This window comes from Microtus ochrogaster, unplaced genomic scaffold, assembly GCF_000317375.1.
Source record: "Microtus ochrogaster isolate Prairie Vole_2 unplaced genomic scaffold, MicOch1.0 UNK47, whole genome shotgun sequence".
Lineage (NCBI taxonomy): Eukaryota > Metazoa > Chordata > Mammalia > Rodentia > Cricetidae > Microtus > Microtus ochrogaster.
In genome coordinates, this window is record NW_004949145.1 from 2,909,458 (window position 1) to 2,918,818 (window position 9,361).

General features: G+C 40.2%; 1 protein-coding gene across 2 annotated transcripts; it reads right to left on the reverse strand.

Moving 5' to 3' along the window:
- Positions 1 to 2,683: 2,683 nt before the first annotated feature.
- On the reverse strand, positions 2,684 to 7,120 carry LOC101996572 (leukocyte immunoglobulin-like receptor subfamily B member 4). 2 transcript variants are annotated; one of them, XM_013354533.2, is made up of 10 exons: positions 7,082 to 7,120; positions 6,907 to 6,942; positions 6,424 to 6,708; positions 5,978 to 6,280; positions 5,148 to 5,276; positions 4,899 to 4,941; positions 4,786 to 4,823; positions 4,495 to 4,547; positions 3,140 to 3,295; positions 2,684 to 3,063 (listed from the first exon to the last, which is right to left on the reverse strand). In XM_013354533.2, exons 1-10 carry the CDS (start codon positions 7,113 to 7,115, stop codon positions 2,998 to 3,000), a joined length of 1,143 nt encoding a protein of 380 aa, XP_013209987.2. In that variant the 5' UTR covers positions 7,116 to 7,120; the 3' UTR covers positions 2,684 to 2,997. The 2 variants fall into 2 exon arrangements, with proteins under 2 accessions (XP_013209987.2, XP_026632946.1); XM_026777145.1 differs by having other exon boundaries at positions 6,907 to 7,105.
- Positions 7,121 to 9,361: the final 2,241 nt, after the last annotated feature.

A 9,361-nucleotide genomic window follows, 5' to 3' on the forward strand; every position in this document is an offset into this window, starting at 1 on the left:
TATCTATGAAGTTTAAGCAGGGTTAGCCTACTGATACAACCATTTCCACTGGCAATGATGAGAGTCATGAAAGTAGCATATCTGTTTGACACAATTCTAGCACAGCTGAGTCAAATATTATTATGTCATGTTGTTTCTCACTTTTGGTTTTGGTCTCTGCATGTTGCATGTTTGGAGGTTTTCTACATTATAATTTATTTAATGTCTTTCTCTGAGAAAATTCTGTCTGAGTTTCTTTAGGAAAGTCCTAAATTCATACCGGTCCTGCTTTTAGGGAGACAATTTTATCTGACCTTATTCAGAAAACATCTTTATGTCTTAGAGACTGTAATAAAAATGAAGATACTAGAAACTTTCTTAATAAGGCCATGTCTCCAAGATCTTCTTGGAACATCTGCCATTAAGCAAACTTGAACAGGATAATTAGTATAATGTAAACTTAAAGAGACTGATAAGCTCCAACTAACCAGGAAATCTGGCAACAGATCAGAGGCCCCTTCTTACATTATGCTCAGAGTTTGCTGAATAAGTAGCACATTAAATAGCGAGTTATACATACTGGGTATGCCCTAGAGCAGTAGATATGCAAAGCAAGATGATTCACCTGAACTGACTCAGGGATTTTCTATGTGCTTAGGTCTTTGAAACTGTAAGTGCTGCCAGTCTGAAAACAGGCTGTTATATATTAAATATTCTTGTCCTAACAAAAACAGTCTACAAATTTTTTGAAATAGAGTTATGGGACTTTGATGAAAGTAAACTTTGTTCTACAAACTAATTGTAATTTAACCTTAAACCCTGGACTGTTGTAGAAAATAAAACACATGTCTGGAGACAAAATGATGTAATGTGTATCTTTTGAAAAATATCATGAGTCTGTGAATCTGTGTAAATAAAAAAAGCAACCTGATTGCTAATCAGTCAGAGCTACAAGTTTTTCCCAGCCACCATGCCTGACTCACTCTTTTTTTTTCACTGACATCTTACTTATTCTCAGGACCTGTGAATGGTTGGGGGTGGCCCTAGGAACAATGTGCAAAAGTGGAATTCTCCTCTCAGAAGCCATAGGCTACTCAACAGTAAAGCCCAGTACCAGATGTGGGATACTCTCTATCTAGTTATTGCTCAAGGAGAACAAGAGAGTCCCCCCAAACAGTACAGGACATTTTCATTTTTTCTTGATCACACTTCAGAATTAATGGTAAGATCTTATTGCTGAAAACAGCACACACTTTGAACATGAGGCATAAAGACATCCAGCAGGTACCAACCTGGAAGCATCCTCTCTCCTGGTTAGGTTTCATAAAACCAGGAGAGATGTGGTGTAGGCTGTTTGAGGCAGTCATGAGAAATATATACAAATTCTGAAAACTACAGTAATGACTGCCCTGGTGAAATATGGCTGTTGGCAAAATAGTGGCATTGATGTTATAGGGGTTAACCAACAGATTTCTAACTGGATTTGAGGCCTGCTCCACAGGAGAAAACTCAAACATGTTATTATAATTGGTCCAAGAGCTTGTGTCTGGAATGCCATTGGCCTTAACACTACTTGCTAAAAGGACATAATACTAATATACCTTCTAAATACTTATCCTTATACCTTTAGAGGAGTGCAACTCTCATTTCTCATGACAGAATTTTCTTTATGCCACACACAGTGGTGAATCAAGAGATTTACAACTGGCCGAAGTGCAGAAAATAAATGAAGAAATGAATGTGGGATCCTTATCCCTAAATAGAATGTTTCTATCACCTGTTCCTCCTCAGAAGGCTCATATGACATTGTGGAAGACAAGGGATGATTGTGAGAGCTACAGGACTGCCAGTGTTTTGTGATGTGAAAGAGTGTCTGTTGTCTATTGGTTGTAACAGGAACATTTCACCCCCTAAGTCACAGTATCTGTGAGTTGCTGGCAGAAGACCCACACAAGGTGAAGTCAGTCAGTATTCCAGCATGGAGACAAGCCTTACATCTAGACAATGAGCTGCCTGGATTTGATACCTACTTGGGGTAGAAATGTGACACCTCCTCAACCCACAGTTCATGGATCATTGCAGAAAAAGAGAGAGATATAAGAGACAAAGGCAGTGGATGACTACAAGAAAATAGTATTTTCCAGACATAGCTGGACAGCTATAGGTTTGAATGCACAGTGGTTATAACAATATGAAAAAGACCTGTACAACCTCAAGCCAGATCAAATTCCAACATGGAGAGGGAGGTGGACATGGAGTCCATGCCTGAGAAGCTTTTGGCAATTGATAACTTCTGATAGAGGAAAAGTCAGTTTTCTTTAAGGACTTGAGTCTTGTTAAGTTGATCAGACTCCAGTCCAACACCACACATCTAAGAGTATATAAGCAGCACCACAAACTCTCTCCCTATCTCCTATCTCTCTGTTGCTGCCTCTCATTTTGTCTCTGTCTCTGTCTATTCAAGGAATAAACCCAAGGACTCCAAAAGTGATAGATAAGGCCTTCTATTTGTGGTGCCTCCTGATTATATAGGATGACTGGCCATCATGCAAGCCAGTGCTTCTCTTACATCACCACTTCCTCACATATGTCTTCATTTGGTATAGCTTGTTTATTTAACATTCTGTATTGTCATTATAATAGATGAGGCCATTGATTTTGAAGATGCATTTATTCATGATTCTGAAAGTTCCAGTTTCAAAAATCAATGTATTATGGTTAAATTATCATTCAAGTAATATTTTCTCACTTTATTTGTCATTACTTTGTTTATTGAGAAGGCTTTGGCTTTATGTACAAAATGTAAGGACAATAATTGTCTCTGATCGAAGAATCAAGGAGTCCCCAAAGTTCTGAGAACCTGCTGTTAATACATGAGGTATGTAAGATGACTGGCATTCATTAGAGGAACTCCACTGGGGACAAATAGTATCTCATACGTCCCCTAGTTTCTGTCCATGGAATATGGGATCAGAGACTTCTTCCATTGCTGGCTGCTTACTGCTCTCAGCTGTTGTTCTATTCTGGTGTCCTGCTGCATAACTGGGCATACATCACATCCTGTGGTTCCTTAGAGGTAGTAGCCTAGAGTGGGACAGAGCTGAATGACGGTATGTGCTTGGCATTAGCAATATAGGAAACTGAAATGAGCAGGACCCACCTGCAGGTGAACCTCTCTGTTCTCTCCGGATTGATTGTTCTTCATGTCCAACTCTTTTCTTGACAGTGGGGAAGGAGAGGTAAGCCCTGCTTTCTGATGTCTGGAGGGTTTCACTTGGGCATAAACAATTTGCTGGGGATCTTGACCATGTGGTTTCTGCAGCAAGAGATAAAGGGATAGATAAAGTGACCCCTGGTCCCATGCAGGAGCTCTTTCAGACAGAGATCTTTAGAAATTTAAGTCATGTATCATAACTAATGGGGTCTCCAGGAGCTTTCTTAGTCCTTGGGGAGTCTACAAATATCCTTTCCCTAGTTCTGTCCTTTTATCCTCACACAGTCTCCTTTTTTCTAACATATTATTAGAAAATATATTATTACATACTCATCTTCCTGTCCGAGTCTGAAGACTTTTGAATCTGCTATAATTTTGCTGGCATGTGCTCATTTATTAGATGGCCTGCAGACATCTTCAAGCTTCTTCTCAGAAGATACCTAGTCAATGTCATTCCTTGTGATTACACAGACCCTGTGTGCCTTACATACCATAACCATTTTCTCTGCTTCTTTTTCCCTAATAGCACATCATACTGCTAACATTCTTCAGATATACACATCTCATTTCCTAGCCTTGGGGTGAACTTAGAGTGGGTGAAGGATTCTGTCCCTTGCTGTGTTTGCAGTCCTTATGAAAGGCAAGAACAAAATTATGCTCTGTGTAGTAGTATGCTCTGTGTAGTAGTGTTGCAATCATGCATTTTGCAAATGTGCCTATTTTCTGAGTTATTGCATAACATTTCTATTATTCTTTGTATATCCGTTATAAACATGCTTTTCCCAACACTTTGGGATTCTTTAGTCTTTCTATAAAGCTTCCCTTCTTGCCTTGTGGCTGCCAGAAATCACATAGTTCATCTTCATTCTGGCTCTACTCCAACATGGCTTTTCCCCAACTTCTCCAATTTCCTCTCCCCTTCCTCCAGGCAGCAGCTGAGATTTATAGGCTACCTGTGCTGTTGTTTTCTTTTAAACTCTAGTAAAATTGTCCATGAGCTAAAAAATTAGAAGCTCTTTGTGAATGATTATACAAGGATCTAAGGGAATGAGGAGTCTGTGACTCATGTGTCATTTTGGGTCTTTAGGCATATGCTAAGCAACAGATATGACACACATTCAGAAAGGAAACATAACAAAAGGGTCATATAGTCATAATGAAACCAAGAAGGAGAAAGCATAGTTAATAGAGGCAAATTCTTCCATAATGGAGACATTAGCTGTAGCTGTTACTGGCAGAAAGGAGTGCTGGACCAAATTGGGCAATAAGTTCTTATCACTGTGAATGGGGCAGAGTCTCACCCAACTGTCCAGCTCTACTCTCTCCTCAGGTTGTGTGTCCTTCACAGAAGCATCTGTTATATCAGAACAAAGGAGTCATCTCTTAATCCCAGACTCTGGGATTCCCTCAGTTACCCAGACCCAAGGCCTTGTCTCAAAAAGAGACAGAGAAGCAGGGAGTTGTGGTCAAGTCTGTAGGTCCATTGTGAAGGTTTGTTTGGTCCTTCAGAATGATAACCCCAGACCTTCCACATAAGCCTTGTGAGGCTGAGATCTAGAGCATCTCCCTCCTCAAAATTCTGTTATTCTCACACAGGTTTTCTTCCTTGTTGTCAGTATCTGGATTGGATCTGTGGAGACAGGGATTATCAGGTAGCAGTGAGATATAAGGCAGGTAGGAGGCTGGGTCTCTGGGCAGGAGTTACCTCTTCTGAAGGAGTCTATCTCTGTGTTTTGACTGTGGATCCCCTGCAATGAAATGAAAAAGCATCAGCTAGGAGAAAGAAGGTTCCACCAGTAGAAACTTTTAGAAGAAGAAATGTTAAAAACACATGCTGTAAGCATACAAATAATGTAGGATGTGGAAAATATTTGAAATTTGCACAGATATGGAGACTACGTGTTGTCTCTATTCAGAATATCCATACACCTATGTCTCTTAACACTCTTCTTACCTGCGTTCTTCTTTTTGCCTTTACACTGGTGTCTTAATAAGATGAGAAGAAGCAGGAGGAAGAAAAGCAGAAATAGGGTCACCAAAACTCCGATAAGAACTTTCTGGTCTTGGTGTACTTCTTCTCCTTCTGGGACGGAAAAAGCATGGGATAAAACCAGACTCTCTGAACGTGGAGGACAATGAGGGCTGCTGAGAGGCCAAGGGCAATGGCACTGGGTTTTGATCCTACTGCATGTACTGGCTTTGTGGGAGCCTAGCCTGTTTGGATGCTCACATTCCTAGACCTGGATGGAGAGGGAGGACCTGGGACTTCCCACAGGGCAGGGAACCCTGACTGCTCTTTGTACTGGAGAGGGAAGGGGAAAAGAATGGGGTGAGGGGGAGAGGAGTGGGGGAGGGGAGAGGAGTGGGGAAAGGAAATGGGAGGCGGGGAGGGGGCAGAAATTTTTTCAATTAAAAAAAAAAGAAATTTCTGGTACCTTTCCAGTCCTTAGACAAAATTGACATCACACATGAGGGGAAGATATTATTTACCCAAGCACCTATTGAATGCCCACTACACTCACAGCCTCCTTCCTCACAATTAAGAAAGATGGACCTGTTTTCACTACTCAGGTAGTTTATAGATGAGGAAATTAAGGCTCAGAGAGACCCATTAGGTCCAGTTAATTTAGGTCAATGCTGATGGTTTTTCTGCTATGAGAGGTAAAAGGCTTTGGATTGAAGAGTATCCTTTCTTATGGTTTCCTTGGTCTTATTGTAGGATAGAGCCCTTCTAAGAGAAGTTATCCTAGTGACCATATACATTAAGAAAGCATGGGTCCTTACCTGAAACAAGAATGTTAATGGGATTACTTGATGTTGACCACTCATGGGGAACAGTTTTAAAATAGCCATAACATCTGAATGTTCCATTGTGGTTGGCAGTCACAGAGTCCAGAACAAAATGAGCCTGGAATGACAACTTGGCATGTTGCTGTGAGTCCAGTGTCCATGAGAAGTTATGTTTTCTTTCCTGGATCAGAATGAATCTGTCAAATTTCAGTGATGAGCTACACTGCATGGTTATTGACTCTCCTGAAGTCACTGCAGAGCTGGGCATGACAGAGAGGCTTGGTTGAACATAGGCTCCTAGGATACAAGGGGAAGTGTGTGAAATGAATTCAAGCTACTCACATTGCCCTGCAGGCTTGGGCTCTGAGGGCAGTTCCCCTTGAGAGCAGAACTTTTTCTAAGGGGAGAGCCTGTGCTGGGACCCCTTAGTCTCTACTCACCAGTTAGTACCAGGACCAGTGTGTCACTGTGCTCTGATGAGCCAGCAGGACTCTTAAAGTAACACTTGTATATTCCTGCAAAGCCATTTGACATGTATTCAATGTAGAACTTAGCCTTGTTCTCACGTTCCAGAGGGAGCTGTCTGTCCCAAGGATCTAGGCTTCCCTCTTTATATAGAAAGTACTCCACAGCCTCCCAGGAACCCTGGCACCAAATAGTCACAGGTGTGTATATGGCAATCACAGAGTGTGGCTCTGCCCAGATTATGGGCTTTGGGAGAGTTCCTGCAAGGAAATCAAAGGTTGAGTGTCTGTAAGTTCCCCTTCAGACCCCAGGTCTTAGCATAGAGCACTCACAGACATTATAGCATTATCCACAAATACTTTTATCCACCTGCATTGCGAAGTGTTGACTCAGAGGAAAGCAAAAGTAATTTCTGGTCTCCAGAGTGAAAAATAAAATCCTGGGATGGAGTCACTTACCTGCCAGTACTGTAATCTTGTGTTCCACACTCAGACCTGGAAGAAAATTCCTATTGAGAGCATTTTCCCATCTGAGAAACAGGTTGGACCTCCAGTTACTGTATGGAATCAGACCTGGCTGTGGAGTAGGGTTCCCTAAAGACATGAGTGTCTATTCTCCCTCTTCACGTCTTACCAATACACAACAGCATTCTGAGCATCAGGGTCATGATTCGTCTTGCTATTGTTCTTTCTTGTGCTCCTTGGGCAGTCTGACAATGTTTTGCAGAACTATCAGAAAGGTTTTCATTCTGAAAGCAAGTCCTTCCTGTTATGGGTTTGCCACATCAGTACTATCACCAAAAGGGGAACTTCTATTTTTTTCATATTGTAGGAGTTTGGTCAAGTGTTCAGGTCTCTGAAAGGATGTTAGAAAAAAATGTTTTTTCTCTCTATTCCTCACAGATTTCCCCCCATCCTATGTGTTGTGGATAATGGAAGGGTTTCACAATACCCCATTCTGGTATTAATCTTTAATTAATTAATGCTAAAAAAAGAGAGATAAGGCAAAAGAGATGTAGGCTTTGTTTGATGATAATAAGCTATATAAAATTTCCCCAAACTCATGTAAGCAGCCTCTTACCCATAATTTGGTTTAGTAATCACAATTATATCCATTGGCTCACCACACCACACTTAATAGCATTGCTCCTTTTTTTTCTGTCAGTGGTGCCTTATGAGATTTATTATGTGGTTTGTTCATGTAACTCAAGGTAAAGTTCCAAGAAACTGCACATTTAATTATTATTGGACTATAGGAATATCTTCAAGATGGGCTCAGAAAACCCTAGCTACACTACCACCAATCCCTATTCTCCATTAGCCTCTATATTTCCTGGAAGACATAAGGGGCACAGTGGTCATGGAGTGTCCAGAAATGATAAAGTTTGTAGTTCATAATCTCATATAATTAACACCAAAAATAAAAAGCACAGACAATATTTTTCATTTAAAACCAAAATGAACAAGATAGCCAGTACTTTCAATAACATGGGGAATCTTAAATTTCAAACTGTTCTTATGTTGACATAACACATTGTGTATGCCTGCCCTCCACAGCCATGTCTCCCAGCATTGAAGGGAGGCAATCAGTGCATTTCAGAAATATTAGAAGATTAGGTTCAGCATACAAACGGTAGAAATTATGCAAGGAATATACATTCTTTGCCCATGTTCTTCACTGTTGGCCCCAAATCAGCAGCTCCTTTCACATTAGGTTCCATCATGGAAGAGGAAGTAACAAGATATATTCTACAAAAAAATTGGAAATATCTGGAAACACTCATTCTGAGTGAATTAACCCTTGACCCATACATAGAATCACCATATATTTTAATCTCATTTCAGGAGTTATCCTTGAAAGCTCAGATGTGTGTGTGTGTGTATGTGTGTGTGTGTGTTTGTGTGTGTGTGTGTGTGTGTGTGTGCATGCACACTTCATTTGGTTTCAGGATATTAGTCAGTGTCTATTGGAATAGCAATTAAAAGGATGGCAAGTATAATAACCTTCTATAATGGAATAAAGAAGAATCAAAGTACAGGAAGTAGGTTAGTGGCAGGATGTATGCATGTTGTTGTTTTTTCTCTATTGGCTCTTTGCTTTTTGGTGGCCTTGCCACCCAGATCACAAATAAATTCACACAGATACATATTATTACTTAGCAATGGCCAGCCCTAGTTTGCTTATTTCTAGCCATATTTACTTACCTTAAATTATCCCATTGCCTGTTTTCCCTCTAGGCTTTCTCCTCTTCTTTCTGTTATCTTGCTTTTACTCTTACTCTAGAGATGGCTGTGTGACTCAGTGGCTGGCAGTTTCTTTTCTCTTTCTTTCTTCTTCCTTCCAGGTTTCACCTTTATTTATTCTGTGCCTGTCAACCCTGCCTGTCTTTTCTCTTGCCTTGCTAATGGCCATTCAGCTCTTTATTTTTTCAATCAGGTGATTTAGACAGGCAAAGTAACACAGCTTCACACAATTAAACAAATACAATATAAAAGAATGCACCACATCTTTGCATCATTAAACAAATTTATAAGAGCATAAACAAATATAACAAATCTTAAAATAATATTCCACAACAGATGAAAGGAGAGGATAGAACATAGAATAGCCAGAGGGATAATTAACCCTATATACCTTTCAAAACTATCATAAGGAAAACTTTTACTCTAGGATAGTCCTTGAATCTATACATTGATATAAATTGAGAGTTTAGTTGGAGTTCCTTTAGATTCGGTTAATAATTCCCCCAATAGAGTCAAACTGTTAAGAAAGAAAATACCCAGTGTCAGACACAGGCTCCCTTTGTCAGAGATGTTAGACAGTGGGGTCTAATTTAACCCTAATCATTTCAGGTTATGCCAGTGCTCTTGGTTTCTCTCTAGAACTCTGCTGTAAAGAACTTTCTTTCTTTTT

Excerpts from the sequence above, each read along its gene's own strand:
- LOC101996572 (XM_026777145.1), bottom strand. The coding sequence starts at position 7,051 with ATGTCTTTAGGGAACCCTACTCCACAGCCAGGTCTGATTCCATACAGT. Across the intron at positions 4,942-5,147 it reads AGGCAAAAAGAAGAACGCAG|GGGATCCACAGTCAAAACAC; the intron begins GTAAGAAGAGTG and ends ATTTCATTGCAG. Across the intron at positions 4,548-4,785 it reads CAACAAGGAAGAAAACCTGT|ATGCTTCTGTGAAGGACACA; the intron begins GTGAGAATAACA and ends CTGATATAACAG.